Here is a 15,830-nt window from a genome sequence, read left to right on the forward strand (position 1 = left end):
ACGTACACAAGATGGTGCTGTTAAGACAGACCAAGACGGAGGTGCACACAGGTTCCTGGGGGCGCCCTGGGGTAGCTGTAGATGGATGCAAGCCCGAGGCCCGGCACAGAGCCCTCCATTTGTATCACTCAGACAAAACTCCCAGCTTGGGGATCCCTCCACCCTGTTTCCCCTCCACCCAGTGTAGGGAAGACACCAGGAACACAGAGGTTTATTTCAAAAAATAATTTATAAAAGGGCATTTGCTTCTGTGTTTTCGGCAGGCTTCCAGCTGCTCAGCTAGGAGCACAGGGACCGATGTTCTTTCCACCAAGATGCTGGGACAAGCGGCAAAGGGGAGACCAGAGGAAATGGGGTTCAGAGGCCCAAGACCTCCCTTGGTACAAGGAAGCAAGGAGGTTTAGGACAGTTCTACAGCTAGGTCCAGCCAAACCCCTGGATCAAGGACTGAGTGCCAAGGCCCAGGAGGCCAGGCAGAACCCTAACACTCAGGCCATCAGAACGCTGGAGCCATGACTGCAAAGGCAAGGACAGGGCCTTAAGACTGGGGCTGCAGCCTGGCCTGGGAATCCGAGGCCAGAGCAGAAAGCCTCATCTAGGGACCCCAGGAACAAGAACGGACCTCCCCAAAGCAGAACTAGAGGTCTGGGACAGTACCCTGAAGTTGGGGCCTGAGGTTGCAGAAGTCAAGCGCTGCCAGGTTGCAGCTAAGCCGGGGAGGCTGAAGGCCGCCGGCCCGCCTGGCTACCCAACCTCGTGCCCCAGCTCATGTCTGCGCCGCAGGGAAGGAGAAGGCGCGGGGCCCCAGGGGCAGGGGGTCGTGGCAGAAGACAGAGTCGATGGAGGAGCAGATGCTGCTGGCATCCCCACCAGCAGGGGCGTAGGGTCCAAAGGTCAGGCGGAGGTCTAGGTACTATGGGGAACAGCGCTGGTCAGTCTGGGTGGTCAGCTGGGATGAGGGCCCGAGGGGAGTGGGCAGAGAGGGCTCACGGGACAAGAGGGGAGCCGTACCTCCTCGGAGACGGCCAGCAGGACCTTGTCCAGTGCCTCCACCAGCTGCTTGAAAGTAGGCCTCTGAGAGGGCGCCGCGTGCCAGCACTCCCGCATCAGCCCGTACCTGGCAGGGGCGGAGGCCGTGCGTCAGGGCCAGGCTTTCATGGGGGGCAGGTAGGGCCACTCAGCGGGAGGGCCCGGACACGAGGCTAGGACCTCCCCTTGGGGCTGAGGAGGGGATGGCGACAGTGAATTAGGAGGCTGGGCCCTAAGGCCAAGGCCAAAGCAGAGGATAAGGACTGTAAAGTGGGGGAGAGGGGTGTGAGGCCTCACAGCTCTGGGGGGCAGTTCGGGGGCCGGTCCATCCGATGGCCCTCCCGCAGCAGTGAGAACAGCTCCTCCACAGGAATGCCGGGGTATGGGGAGCCCCCGAGGGTGAAGATCTCCCACAGCAGGATCCCAAACGACCACCTAGAGGCAGGACCAGGGCTCAGCAGGGCACAGCTTTGCTCCCTACTCCTGGGCCTGGGATGGGGGACCTCGCAGGCCTGATCCACCACGGAGTCTGGCCCCACCCAGGTCCTAGGGTTGTGCGACCTTGGGCAATTGCTTTGCCCTTTTTGTGGGGTAGGGCAATGATCGCTGGCAGATATTCCAGACCCCCAGCCTCCAGGACTCACACGTCACTCTGGTGTGTGTAGACTCGGTCAAATAAGGCTTCAGGTGCCATCCACTTGACAGGCAGGCGGCCCTGAATGGGAAAGGTAGGGTCATTGGCGCAGAGTCCCACAGGTCCTGGTACCCCCCACCCCCCCTTTCCAACTCTGCCCCGCCTCCCTCACATTGCTGGTTTTCTTGTAGTAGTCAATGTGGTGGACACCACGGGCCAGCCCAAAGTCGGCAATCTTCATCACATTGTCCTCTGTCACCAGTACGTTCCGGGCAGCCAGGTCCCGGTGGATGCACTGGGGGTAGGGCAGGGGATTTAGGTTTATCAGGACACGTGGCTGGATGCTGGGCACACTGTACTTCACAGTAACCCTGGGGGGAGGCATCATCCACTCGTTTCACAGATGAAGAGGTCAAGATTCAGAGACGGAAGACTAAGAAGCTAACTTCAGCACCCACACCCTCCCTCCCACATGGCCTCTTCCCTTGCCCCGTGAGTTAGGACCTGCGAGAGGAAGGAATGGGGACATGCAGCGTCAACTGTGTACGGATGGGGGGTACAGAAGGGCTTGGGGACATTGAGACAGGGCAATGGAAAAGGGGAGAGAGGGACAAGATGAGGACATTCAATGCTGGGGGCAGGAAAGTGTACAGACGGAGCAATGAGGATGGTCCAGAGTGCTGCCCACTGCCCATACCTTCCTCGACTCTAGATACTGCATGCCCCGAGCCACCTGGTAGGCGCAGGAAACCAGGGCAGGGAAGGAAAGCGGCCCCTCACTGCTCCTCGGCCCGTCAGGGCTGAGGTCGGGGCCTGGGGGCCGCCGGGCCCGCAGGAACTCCCGCAGGTTTCCCTTGGCGGCACACTCCACGATCACATACAGGGGCCCTGTAGAGGTGAAGGGGACAGGGACGCTGCTGAGGCTGTGGCTCCACACCCCACCGTCCCTGCCCTTAGCCCCATTCCAACCCACCTTCCTGAGTACAGACACCCAGCAGATTGATAATGTTCTTATGTCGGCCAATCAGCTTCATCACCTCCATCTCAGAGACCAGGTCTGCCAAGTCCTTGTCGGAGGCATTGTCTGCAGGGATGACAGCCAGTGTATATACATGGGGGAGCTGCAGGGTCGGGGACAGGACATGGAGTGCTGGACCTGGAGTCAGAAAGGTCTGGACCTGAATCCCCGCTAGGCTGTGTGGTCTTTAAGAAAGTCTTCTAACTTCTCTGAACCTCAGGATCCTCTTGTATCAAAGGGGACAATGGATCATGCCCTACCTCTCACAACAGTTGCAAGGAAGCAACAAGATCAAGGGTCTACAAGAGGTGGGCCTCTCTGTGAGTGGGACCAGGAAACAGGAGAACTCTGAACAGGAAGAAGCTCTATCTGGAGGTTTGGCATTAGTTCCCGAATGGGGTGAGAGCTCCTGGGGCCGGGAAGCAGGCTGGCGCCCTGAGGTCGGACTGGGGCCTGGTGTGCCTCTGGCCTGAGAATTCAGGGAGCCGCCAGTGGGGTACAGCTAGGGAAGGCTGGGAAGAAGCTGCTCCAGATTCTCTTGAGAAGGCTGAGGACCAGGGGCTGACCTGTGGCCCTGGGCCAATGACATACCCTCCCTGCCAGACCTCACAATGCACATTTCTCAATCCCTGCCTCCCAGAAAGTACCAGGTGGCCCCAGCTGTGCAGAGGGGAGGGGACGGGGGAGCAGAACAGTGGTTTGGGCTGCTCTTGTAGAGGGGGTGGGGGACAGCAGTGAGAGGCTCCGATGGTAGGTCCCAGGTATGTCCTATGCACTTTTTTTTTTTTTAGATTTTATTTATTTATTTGAGAGAGAGAATGAGAGAAAGAGAGAGCACACAAGAGGGGGGAGCGGGAGAGGGAGAAGCAGACTCCCCACTGAGCAGGGAGCCCGATGCGGGGCTCGATCCCAGGACTCCAGGATCGTGACCTGAGCCGAAGGCAGTCGCTTAACCAACTGAGCCACCCAGGCGCCCTGTCCTATGCACTTTGGGGCTGGTGCTTAGACTGTTCTCCTAGAGTGGTGGACACAGGGGGACAGATCTGGGAAGGGCCCAGGGTGGGGGGGCTGAAGGTGTGACTTGGGGGTACTCAGAAGGAATGAGGTGGAAGCCTGTGAGGCTGACAAGGTTATTCAAGGCCAAGGCTGACATGGGGCTAGGGCTGAGGTGGGGGTGTCTGGCCCCAGTCACCCCAAATCCTTATAGTCATCATCATTCCACTGGTTAAGATTTTATGTATCAGGCACTTTTCACAAACCTCAGGCCAGGAGGTAGGGACTATTATTTACTCCCAGGTGACAGGTGAGCAGATCGGCTCTGAAATGGCTTGCGAGGGTTGGTAGCAGAGTTGGGCCCTAGGCCCAAGGGTGGGATCCTGCAGCCTTTCTGGCCACCAGTGTCCAATTGGTAGCACCATGAGTCTCTTCTGTTAGTCCCAAGGGCACAGCACGTCCCGCAGGGACACCACTCACCCTTGAGCATCTTCACAGCCACGGTGCTGGCTTGGTCAGGCCGGGCGGGGTCCATGCCGAAGGCCTCTGCCCGCACCACCTGCCCAAAGCAGCCCTCACCCAGCGGCTTCCCGAGCACCAGCCTGGAAATGAGAAAGCCGAGGCCTCAGCCATGGGAACGTCCTTCCTACCTGGAGCCTGCATGCCCATCCTCTCTCCATGCAGCATACCTGTCCCGGGGGAACTCCCACAGTGGGTCGAGAGGGAGGTCTAGATTCACAAGGCCAGCGAGCAAGGGAGGGCCACTGGAGGAGAGACGGGCACCCCGCACCAAGGAGGAGCTTGACTTGGCCGAAGAACCCGACTCCAGGGAGAACTGTAAGGCGGGTGACTCGGTCAGCCTGCTAGAGCTGAGCTGGGCTGGGGAAGGCAGGCCAAGAGCTTCGCTAGGGGGACACGGTACGGGGTGGGGAACAGCGTGGTACCTGTCGGGCCAGAGGGAAGCGGGACAACTTCTGCACGGTGGCAGGCTGCCTGGGGTGCCGGCTGATGAGTACCTGCCCTCGATGCAGCCCGGCCAGCAGCAGGACAACCAACGCCAGAGAGCCTGACACGTACAGAATGATGTCCGTGTACCTGGCCTCCGGCGCCGCTGCTGTCCATGTGAGGTCCTCCTCTGCCCACAGACAGACACATATACGGACAGAAAACGGACCGGTCAGTGGTTAGACGGCCAGCCCTAGATCCTCTAACTCAGGCCTCACAGCTCCCAACACACACCGGGACACTCACCAAGAAAGCTGCAATTATATCCCGCCCTGCACACCCCTAACCCAGAGGGTCACATGGCAGTCGCATGTGGACATGCACAGAAGCACTGCTACGCGAGGAATCAGGCACACAAATCCGCATGCCACGTCCCAAGCCCCACAGGCCAAGGGACATAGCCCGCTGCCGGATCAGAGAGGGATTCCTGCAGCCTCTCCTGGCCCCCTTGAGTGCTCACCTGGCAGCACCGTGAGCCAGGCTGACTGGTAGGAGAGGCCAATGGAATTGCCCGCCAGGCAGGTGTACTCGCCCGCATCCTCAGCTGACACGTTCCGAAGGTATAGGACCTCCACCTCTGAGCTATTGATGTCTGCTGTCTGGGGATGGGGGACATACTCAGGTGTCACAACAGGGCCAGGAAGAAAGCGGGGGACCACCCCCCCACCTCCATGCCCCATGGGAGGACAGTAGGGTTCAGGGGCTGGCGGGGGCTGGACCTTCAGGACTTGCACGTAGGGGAAGCCGTCGGCCCCGAAACTGCTGCCGTTGATGACGATGTGCTTCAGCCACTGGATGTGGGGCTGGGCGTCGCTGTACACCTTGCACAGCAGCTCGACGTCGCTGCCGGCCACAGCTGTGGTGTTGGCCGGGAGCCCCGCCTGCAGGATGGGCCGGTGCGGGGACCGCTCTGGGGGCCGGGCCAGGCGGTCAACCCTGACCAGTGGCACCCACAGAAGCACCCTGGTCACCCGCCTCCAGCAAACCGCCCCCCCCCGCCTCAGCTCAAGGGAGGGAACTTCCTGATATGCAACTCAGACCTTGTCCGCCTCTGCTTACCCTGCTGAAACCTTCCATAGCTCCCCATTGCCTTTGGAGTCAAGGGCAGCTTCATAGTCTAGCATTCAAAACCCTCCACACGCATGGCTCCCCGCTTAAATGCCACAACCCAGGCGTACACCTCTTCACAAATGCATTGTATTCGTTACATCTAGGACCTTGATTCATCCTGGGCCCTCTGCCTGGATGTCTCTCCCACTTTTTCTCTCAGCTGACCCCTGTTCCTCCAGGCCAACATTACCCCCCGTGCTTCCTTCCCACCCGCGGGGACACCTAGGGCAGCTTGAGCCATCTAAGATTGAGTCCGTCTTGCCTGCCAGACTGGGCGCTACCTGAGGGCAGTGTCAGGGCTCCCACCCCCAGACCGCCTTGCCTGCCCGTGCGCTCACCCAGCACATCCAGCAGATAGCTATAGCGGATGCTGCCCATAGAGTTCTCCACGAGGCAAGTGTATGTGCCACGGTCCGAGGGCACCACGCTTTCCATCACCAGGCTCCAGTGCTGGTGGCGCAGCTGGGGGCAGGGGAAGCATCTGTGAGTGGCCATCCACCTGTGCCCCCCCAGGGGTCCAGGGCATGAATAGGCTAGATCCCGCCCACAGGGGTCTTCTCAAGCTCTCCAGGCCCTGGGGAGGCCAGGCCAAGGCCAAGAAGTGTCTGAACCCTTGGTTTGAGCCTTTGAGTTTTAGCATGGCCTCTTCCTGGCTATACCACCGTGAGCCAATTTTTGCCCTCTCGGAGTCTCAGCTTCCTCACTGCAACCTGGAGCTGACCCTGCAGGGTCTTCCCATGAGAATTAGCTGCTAAAACTCCCTACCTGCCAGTCAGTGAGCCTTCCCACTTTACAAGGAAAGCTAAGGCTGAGAGATTAAGTCACTGGCGGGAGAGTGGCAGAGTGGGGACCCAAATCAGAGCTGTCCCAGTCTGCCGTCTAGTGCTCCTTCTAAGGCCCGCGGCTGCCTTCCTCATTAGAGAAGGAATGACTTCGAGGTCTGAGCAGACCAATGGGGGAGTGAAAATGGAGGAGCGGATGGTCTTAGAACCTAGAGACTCACCCGAATGCCTCCAATGCGATGCTCCCCATGGAAGTCCTGTCCATCCTTGAGCCAGCGGATGGTGGGCGTGGGGTTGCCTGCAGCTGGACAGCGGAACTTGACGGTGTTCCCGGCAGGCACTGCATGCAGTTTCTTCTCCATGCGCTGAGGGTGTGTCCAGTAGGGTGCTGGAGGGGAGGGGAAAGGAGAACTCAGTGCCCCCAGGATGACCACCTGTTTCCACACAGGTCTCTTCTTCTCAGTGACCAGCTGGGAGGTAGGGAACTGAGTCCCTGAGGACTCATACTGACCTTGCTGGGGGTAAATGTGCCCATTCAAGGGGCCCCCGTGGGCTTTAGGGTCCTCATTACCATTGCTGGAGGGCAAGGAGTCTATGTCAGGGATAAAGAGAGATGTCTGAGGTCTAGGATGGGGAGGGTCCCTCTCCCCAGGCACCCTTTAGCCCCTGCTAGGCCCCTTACCATCCACAACCAAGGTAACATTGCGCAGGATAAGCATGGAGCCTCGTGCCAGGCAGAGGTAGCTGCCAGCATCCTCCGGTAGGAAGCTGGCAATCTCCAAGCGGCCCCTCCAGCCTCGTACCCGGCCAGCAGGTGGTAGGCGACTGCCCTCCTTGTACCAGTGGCCACCACGCTCAGCCCGGCCACAGCACAGCCGCATAGGCTGCCCGAGGGCCACGGTCAGCTCCTGCTCTCGCTGCTCTGGGCTGGGGGCCAGGCAGGGCTCTGTGGGCCAAGGGCAGAGGTCAGTGAGCCCCCCACAGCCCCAGCTGAGGGAGCCCCCTGCGTACGGAGAACATGCTGCACAGGCCGGGCACATGCTGGACAGCTGCTCCTCAACATACACACATCATCACATGCTACAGACGCTGTGTGTGAGGCAGTCGCCACGCCTCTGTGTGCATCACACACACGGTGCAGAGCATACATGCTGGGCTGGGCATGCCATTGCCACCCCCCCCCCATGCTATCGGTGCCACCTCCAGGGCACAGCACACTCACGCTGCATACACCACACATGCTGCTGGGCCTCCCAAACCACACACCTGGTGCACAGAACACACACACACACACACACACGGCCAGGAGCTCACCACCAGCTCTGCAGCCCAGCTCAGGACCCTTCACCCTGCAAGGCCATTCCTCTCTTGTGGACATAGAGATAGGTGGACGCTTGCTGGGAGCCAGACACTGAGTCTCAGTGCTTGAGCCCTGCCCTGCTGTCACCTCCTCAGGGACTGGGCCAGGTCCTTTCCAGCTTTGCTCAGCTAGTAGCCCCCTCCAGGTTGCCCTCCCCTGCCACCCGCTCCCACCTTAAAGGCCATACCTAGCTCCATTTCCTCAGAGGCTTCAAGGGACAAAGCTGGAGCCCCAGGCACCCCCACCAGGACCCCCAGCAGGGCCAACAGCAGCCACATATCCTTCCTGCTGCTCACAAGTCCCCAGGCGGGGCTTACCACCGACTGCCTTCCTGCAAAGGAGGGAGAAGAACTCCTGCTAGGCATGCATCTTTGGTGGTGCTATTCCCCTATTTTGCAGATGAAGAAACTGAGACCGGAAGTGGTCAGAGGACTTGTCCAACCCCCCCCCCCAACGCAGCAGCACGGCAGAGACTGGAAGAGGCTCTGCTGTTGCCAGAGCCCAAAGCTTCTTCACAGTGCAGGGGGGCAGGGCCGGGCTTCCTGCTCTCCTCCGGTCCTGCTGAGACCCTGGCACAAGTTCACAGAAAGGGCAGTTTGGGGATTCTTTCCTTGGAGGAAAGCAGAGAACGGAGACATATCTTCTGCTTGCTCTCAGCACACATAATTTACTTTTTGCTGAATAAATGAATTTATTGCTGAAGAACCAAAAAAAAAAAAAAAAGAAATCTAATACAAGGCCAGACTTGAGCATCTGGATGTTATCTGAGCTGACCCGCACGTCTAGCATCGCTGACATTTTCATGGCCAGCTTTGAATACCTTCAGCGGCAGAGCGCTCACTCCTAACAAAGCAGCACATTCCATAGCGAGCAGAAGTTCCTCCTCATTCTGAACCAGAATGGCATGCTGGGAATACATCTGCTTTTTGTGTCCTCACAACTCTGTTTGAGGCAACAGGCTCTATGTCCAACAAAGCCAAGTTCTAATCCTGACTCTTACCCACTTGCAAGTCCCCGTCCCTCTCTGGGTGCTGTCCTCTGAGGGCTGCTTTGAGGATAAAAGAGACCATATATGTAGGGGTTGGGAACACAGAATGTTGGCATGTTCTTCCCCTCCCTCCCCGTGACTCTCACCCTGGGTCTGCCTTTGGCCAATTACCTCTGATTCTGGTGCGGTTCCTGCCAGGTATGATGTACACACCCACCCTATCCATATGCCAATAAGGATGTCTCCATCTCCCAAAGGAACACTCAAAACAGCCTCAGCTGGGGCAGGGGAAGAGGTGACCAATGTAGTCCCAGGGGACTACTGGCTATTACCTGGGGCTTCATAAGTCAGGAGGCACTGGTGTCTACGAATCTATCTTGCCCAGGAAGCTCACTGCACCCTCTCTCTTCAGCCACTGCCCCCTTTCAGCTCTGGCTGAGGCAGGGGGCACTTAGCTTGTCCTGACCAAAACCATCACCTCCCCCATCCAACTGTTCGTTCCCTGGGTTGCCCCCACAGGTGGGGCATCATCTCTTCCCATCTGCCTTCACCCCTCCTCTACTTCCAGTCCCATCTGCCTCCTCAATCCTTCTCCAGTCCATCTCACCTCTCTTGCTTGGACCCAAGGCAGGCCATGGTCTTCTCTAGCTTGGGCCTTTGCAAACATCTCCCGTGGCTCTCCAGCCTCCACTCCCCAGCAGGGCTTTAGAAATTACAAGTATCTGCCATGTCACCACCCCATATCCCCAGCTTTCAAGCCCTTAATGGCTACCCATGTCCAGCAGGATCCAATCCACAGTTCATCCAGCATTCTAGGCCTCCCTCCCTGCCCTTGTCAATATCTTTAGTTGCACGGTCAGCTCCTTCAACCTCTTCAGCAGGAAAGCCATTGGCTTTCAAAACTGGGCATGTCTTCTCTCTTGCACATACATACCTCTGTGTCCCCATTTCTCTTCTCCACCTGACTCAGATGCCACTGTCCCTGCACCCACCCCCAGTTTCCATGGCCCTCCTCCATAGAATCCCCCCACCCTGCTCTGCTCTGCAGGGAGAGCAGCCCTCTGGGTCCACAGCTCCAGTTGAGAGAGGGGCGGAGGCCTGGGGATTTTATTCCCATTCCTAGGCTGCCCCGACCTTGTAACCTCAGGACCCTTCCTCGGATCACACGCGGCCGCAGACAGACCGACCCACCGCCTTGCTCAGGGGCTGAAGGGCCTGCCTCTGGCATCAGACAGTCCTGGGTTCTCCTCCAACCTCCCGCACTCAAGCGTTGGGGGACCCTGGGCAAATGACCGCATCTCTCGGATCCTCAGCTTCCTCATCTCTACTCGGGCCGCGCAGACGGCCCAGCAGCCGAGGGACCAGCGCGCTCTTCTTCCTCCACCCTTACCCTGCCACCCTGGGGGGAGGTGCGAGTCGGCAGGTCCAGAGGGGGAGCTGCAGAGACAGCCGGCCCGCCCCCGCCCGGGTGGGCAATGAGTAACCAGCTCCACGGCCAGGGTGCTCTTTGGACGGAGCGGGACAAAAGGCCCTGTGTGCGCTGCGAGTTACTGATTTACCGTCTCCTCCACCCCCCTTCCGAGAGGACGCCCAGGTCCCCAGTACTGGGAGGGGGCAGCTCCCTGAGCCCCGCTGCCGCTCGCCCTCTGGCGGCGGGGAGCGCAGCCTGGGCCAGCAAGGGGTCCCGGCTCACCTCGAGCCTCTGTGGTCCCGCTCCAGGCACAGGGTCCCGGCTCACCTGGGTCCTCCGCGGCCCTGCTCCCAGCTCCGGCCGGTCCCGACACCCGCGCCCAGCGGGGACGGCAGACTCAGCCGGGGCGCTCCTCCGCCCCGGGCCAGAGAGCCAGGAATGCACCCGCGACAGCGGGGTGGCCGCGGGAGGCCCAGCGCCACGCCCACCTCGGGCCCCGCCCCTCCTGGACCAGCTCTATCCTGACAGCGGCTTGGCGAGGGAAAACCCAGCGCCCCGCCCACCCCCGGCCCGGCCCCTCCTGGACCAGATCTATCAAGAAAACCACGACGCAGCGAGTAGCACAGCGTCCCGCCCACCTGGAGACTAGTCCCCAGACCCGACAGAGCCGAGTGTCCCACTGGGTCAGCCCAATCCCGGGGCCCCTCCCCGGCCTGCTACACACCCCATCAGACTCCGCCTCTTTTGCCGCACCCAGACCAGGCTTCCAAGTTTTAGTTATTTGCGTTATCCTGTGCTCTTCACCCCTTTTAGGGAGCAACACCCAACAGTCCTGACCGGCCAGCCTCCACAGACCTTGGCCCAACCTGGCTACTCTGTCTTCTGTCATCACACAGTGGCTAGGAGATCCCTTCTGCCTCCAACCACTCCCATCCATTCTCTGCACAACCTTTAGAGTGATATTTGAAATACAAATCTGGGGGCGCCTGGCTGGCTCAGTTGTTGGAGCATGCCACTCTTGATTTTGGGCTTGTGAGTTTGAACCCCACGTTGGGTGTAGAGATTACTTAAAAATAAAATCTTTTTTTTTTTTTTTAAAGATTTTATTTATTTGAGAGAGAGAGAATGAGAGACAGAGCATGAGAGGGAAGAGGGTCAGAGGGAGAAGCAGACCCCCAGCTGAGCAGGGAGCCTGACGTGGGAATCATCCCAGGACTCCAGGATCATGACCTGAGCCGAAGGCAGTTGCTTAACCAACTGAGCCACCCAGGTGCCAATAAAATCTTTTTTTAAAAAAGATTTTATTTATTTGAGGGGGGAGGGGCAGAGGGAGAGGGACAAGCAGACTCCTCGCTGAGCAGGGAGCCCAAGGTCTGGCTGGATCCAGGAACCCTGAGATCATGACCTGAGCCAAGTCAGACACTTAACCAACTGAGCCACCCAGGTGCCCCTTAAAAATAAAATCTCAAAAAAAGAAAGAAAGAAAAGAAAAGGAAAGAAATACAAATCTGAATGCTTTAAGACTTTCCACTAGTTTCCCATAATGATTCTTGGCATGACTGGCCCCTGGCCACATCTCCAGACAAATCCTTCATTTCTTTCCTTGCTCCCACTCTACCTCTGGGACTTTCCACATACGGTTCCCTTTTCCTGGAATGATTTTCCCCTAGGTCTGGTTGGTTCCATCTCATTCTTAAATGTCAGCGCACTTCCTCAGAGAAGCCCTCTGGACTTGCCAGGTTCCTCTTAGATGCCTTCTGTCCTGTGAGCGTGGAGAAAGAAGCAGGAAGTGAAGTGATTCAAAGCACAGATTTCAGGACTCAAATCTCAACGTCATCACACTTGGAGTAAACTTGGCAGGGTAGTCCATCTCTGTGTTTTCATTTTCTCATCAGTAAAGTAAGTATAATGATAGATAGTATCTTCCTCATGAAGTTTTTGCAAAGAGTAAACACGTGTAAGCCTGTAGAACACTGCCTGGTATATGGCACTTGCTTGGTAATGTTAACTATGATTATTTAGGACCTGCTATTTCTTCATCTTCATGGAACATTCCAGAACTGTAACTAAACAGTTGTGTACATAGAAGGCAGGAACTGCCTACAGACTTCAACACTGTATCCCAAGTGCCTGGCACACAGTAGGTACCCCCAAATAGTTCTGCCCCACCTTGCTCAGGTCTGCCTCATTTGCAAGCGTCTCTCCCCTTGAGCAACTAGACAGTGGCCGAACTAGGAGGGCAGCTCACCTTTGACCTCTGCCCGAGCCTCACCTGAAGTCTAAGCCCTCCACTCTTCGGTTGGCTTCTTGAAGAGAAAGGAAACCCCTAAGCTGGGGTCTCAGACTCATCTCCCGGTGCCCCTCTGGCTGGTGGAAACCCTGCCCTAAGGGAGGCAGCTTCCTTTCCTATTGTTATGCAGAGGAGTCTAGCTCTCTCCACCCTTACTCCCTATGGGATAGAGGCTTTTCCTTTGCATAACTAAAAAAGCCCAATAAAGTGATTTTTTTTCCTTCTCAAACAAAATAATGGTCTCCTCCCAAAGATAAATCAGAAAACAATTGGCTATCTTTTAAAACCAGCTGGTTCTGATTCCCCTTATTCAGGGTCCTTCCTTGCTGGAGCACCTGGAAAAGTTGAGGCTCCTGGTACTGGGGGAGCCCAGCAAATGGAAGCCTCCAGCCCAGAGAGGCCTCACCGGACCTCCTGGACTCCTGGAGAGATCCAGCTCCCCACCTCTGGTCCTCTGCTGGCTCCCCTTAGTGAATGTGGTTGTTGGGGGGTAGGGTGAGCTGCCAGCAGGGGCTGGACCCCACACAGCTTTCATTCAACTTCCAGGCACTTCTCAGGTTTACCTGAGCCAAAGGCAAAGGAAAGGCTTTCATAGCCCAGGCTGCACAAACTCCCTGCCTCCTGAGATGCCCAAAGTCCTTGACTGGCAACCATATACCTCCCACCCCCCACGTCTGCACATCCCTTGTCCACCTCCCATCCCACACTCATGACCTCTCACACTGACCCTCTGTGGCATCTGATGCTCTTTCACGTTATTCATTCATATACACATTCATTTGCTAGGTGTCAATTAAAGGTTCATTATTTGGTATGCACCGTTCTGAATCGTGGGGATAAAGCAGTCATCTGACCCAGCCCCTCCCCTTCAAAGAGCTGCTGACATTGTGGTGGGGGGAGATGGGTAAGTAAACAGCACAGAAGGAGACATGCTGAGGAAGTCTGCAAGAGGCATCCAAGCCTGTCTCCCCATCATGGTCTCACTCTCTTGGTAACCATCTTCCACCAGTTACATTCGCAGTCTCTCTCTCAAAACCTTTCAAACACTCTCTCCCTCTCTCCACTCTCTCCCTCTCTCTCTCTTTCACACACAAACACACACCCCTAGCAGGGGCTCAGGAACCTGCCATCCTAAGATCCTGCCTTTAGCCTGCCTCTGCCTCAGTTTCTCTATCCAGAAAATGGGCACACTCCTGCTTCCTTTTCCCCAGGGATGTTGGAGGAAGTGAATGAGTTAAGAGATGGGACTGGGTTTCAGCAGAACAGGAAGCAGGGAGGAAGTTCTTTGCCTTGGCTGAGCTCCCACTGTCTGCCAAGTGACATGCTAAGCTAGGTGTTACATATGCATTATATCCTTTGATCCTCCCCCAAACCAAATGTGGTTAGAATCCTTAGCTCCATTTTGCAGGTAAGGAAACAGAAGCTCAGGCAGATGGAATGACTTGTCTAAAGGGCGATTGGCTGGCTTAGTCTTAGTAACTCTTAGCCTTAGTAACTCTTGATCTCAGGGTCATGAGTTCAAGCCGCACGTTGGGCATAGAGCTTACTTTAAAAAATAGTAAAAAAATAAAGTCACAGAACTGAGCCTTGAGCCTTGATCTTCTGGGACGAAGAGGGAGAGCTCAGGGTGACTCTCCACAGAGTTGGGATTTTTGATGCTACTGCATCAGCCTGCTTTCTACCCCCATCCTTAACTTCAGCCCAGGAAGGTGCAGACTCACCCAAAGGTGAGGCACTGGGCACTGCTCTCCCTGCCCATTTGGCTAGTACTGATGGGGCACCTATGAAGTACCAGGCCCTAGGCAGAGGTTTGCAGACTCTGGGTTCCTGAAGTGCAAGGCTGGGACAGGAGGGACTCCTGAGGCCAGGCCCTGCCCCCCACCTGCCTGAGAGCAGAGTTGGGGGGAGGGGACAGGCATTGCCTGGTGCCGACCATGTTGCTCTTGGATGGCAGCCGGGCCCAGGGAACACTGGGGCTCTTGTGCGGAACGACTGCCCTGAGCCCCTGCCCAGGCCCCATTCCAGCCCAGGCCTGGCCCAAGCCCTGGCCTCTGAGCCAGCCGTGTGCTTTCTTGTCTTCTTTCCTTTAAAATGATTTTTATTTTGAGAAAAATTTAGAATATATATAAAAAAATGCACAGGGTAATATCATATACTCGCTACTCAGAATTGACAATTGTTATTACTTTTTCACCTTTTCTAACCCCTTTCACCCTGGCTTCTCCCACGACTCCAGGGAGGTCTGGCTGGGCTTGTCAACACGGAGGTGATGCTGCTAGCAAGTCAGTGGTGAAAGGTTGGGTGTTGGAGCCAGATAAAGGTTTGAATCCTGAAAACTTGGGACCTTTGACAAGTCACTTAATGTTAAGCCTCGGTTTCATTTTCTGTAAAATGGGAATAATAGCTTTTCTGGGAGGACTCAGTGTAATGATGTATTGGAGCCCAGTGCCAATGCCTGGCACATAGCCCATGCTCAGGAAAAAGCGGCCAATATTAATAATAGCAGCTATGGGTCTAGGTAGGACCTACCACCCATCGTGGTGGAGGCAGGGAGCCTGGTGCTAACGTTGGCAGCCTGGGATAAGATGAAGCCAGACAGAGGGGGATGGGCTAGGAGGAATCTGAGGTTCTCTTTGGGATAGTCCTGGGACTTCCCAGAGTCTCAGCAGCACCCCTGGCCCTCTTGTCTGCTGGTCCCAGACACTGTGGACCCATGTCTTGGGAGACTTTCACGGTTTGCCAGACTCAGCTCTCTCTAGACTTGGGCCTACAAACCTCACACCTACTGGGGCTTGGCATGCATATATTTTTGGAGGAGAGAGGGGGCCAGGACAGCTGTGAGGTGGCAGAAGCTGGGCAGGAAAGGTTATAGGGCTGGTAGTCTGCATCAGGAAAGAAGCCTCAGAGGGGCCCTCACCCGCCTCTACCTTGCCTCATGCCTACCTGGACCATATAGGATTTTGTCTGGGCACAAAAAAACCAGAAAACCTAAATGGCAAGGGCTTTAACGAAACATGTTAATTCATCCCTCATTAGTCCCAGGTCTCCCAAGTCTGGACATGGGTGAGGGTGGGTCTGAAATCAGGGTTGAGGTCCCTTTAGTTCTCTACACTTTCCCCTACTGGTTGCAAGATGGTGGCTTCAGCTCCTGTCATCACATTTGTGCTCAGGCAGGAGGAAGAAAGAAGCCACAAAGAGTCGAATCTCTAT

At 56.7% G+C, this 15,830-nt stretch overlaps 1 protein-coding gene across 3 annotated transcripts; it reads right to left on the bottom strand.

Annotated features, from left to right (window-relative positions):
• Positions 1-254: 254 nt before the first annotated feature.
• FGFR4 (fibroblast growth factor receptor 4) lies at positions 255-8,209 on the bottom strand. 3 transcript variants are annotated; one of them, XM_021698744.2, is made up of 17 exons: positions 8,119-8,209; positions 7,254-7,517; positions 7,083-7,163; positions 6,793-6,959; positions 6,128-6,251; positions 5,399-5,589; positions 5,140-5,278; positions 4,770-4,809; positions 4,414-4,509; positions 4,155-4,276; positions 2,637-2,747; positions 2,361-2,551; positions 1,836-1,958; positions 1,674-1,744; positions 1,327-1,464; positions 1,012-1,117; positions 255-913 (listed from the first exon to the last, which is right to left on the bottom strand). In XM_021698744.2, exons 1-17 carry the CDS (start codon positions 8,207-8,209, stop codon positions 767-769), a joined length of 2,202 nt encoding a protein of 733 aa, XP_021554419.1. In that variant the 3' UTR covers positions 255-766. The 3 variants fall into 3 exon arrangements, with proteins under 3 accessions (XP_021554419.1, XP_021554417.1, XP_044772750.1); XM_021698742.2 differs by having other exon boundaries at positions 4,364-4,509; positions 4,619-4,809; XM_044916815.1 differs by lacking the exon at positions 1,327-1,464 and having other exon boundaries at positions 4,364-4,509; positions 4,619-4,809.
• Positions 8,210-15,830: the final 7,621 nt, after the last annotated feature.

This window comes from Neomonachus schauinslandi, chromosome 7 (assembly GCF_002201575.2).
Source record: "Neomonachus schauinslandi chromosome 7, ASM220157v2, whole genome shotgun sequence".
Classification (NCBI taxonomy): domain Eukaryota; kingdom Metazoa; phylum Chordata; class Mammalia; order Carnivora; family Phocidae; genus Neomonachus; species Neomonachus schauinslandi.

Bases quoted from the DNA above. Each gene is read 5' to 3' on its own strand.
- FGFR4 (XM_021698742.2), bottom strand. From the start codon at position 8,209: ATGTGGCTGCTGTTGGCCCTGCTGGGGGTCCTGGTGGGGGTGCCTGGG. The intron at 4,510-4,618 runs GTACCACGCTGT...CCCGCCTTACAG, and splicing joins GCTTCCCTCTGGCCCGACAG to TTCTCCCTGGAGTCGGGTTC. The intron at 4,277-4,363 runs GTATGCTGCATG...TCTCATTTCCAG, and splicing joins TGGGAGTTCCCCCGGGACAG to GCTGGTGCTCGGGAAGCCGC.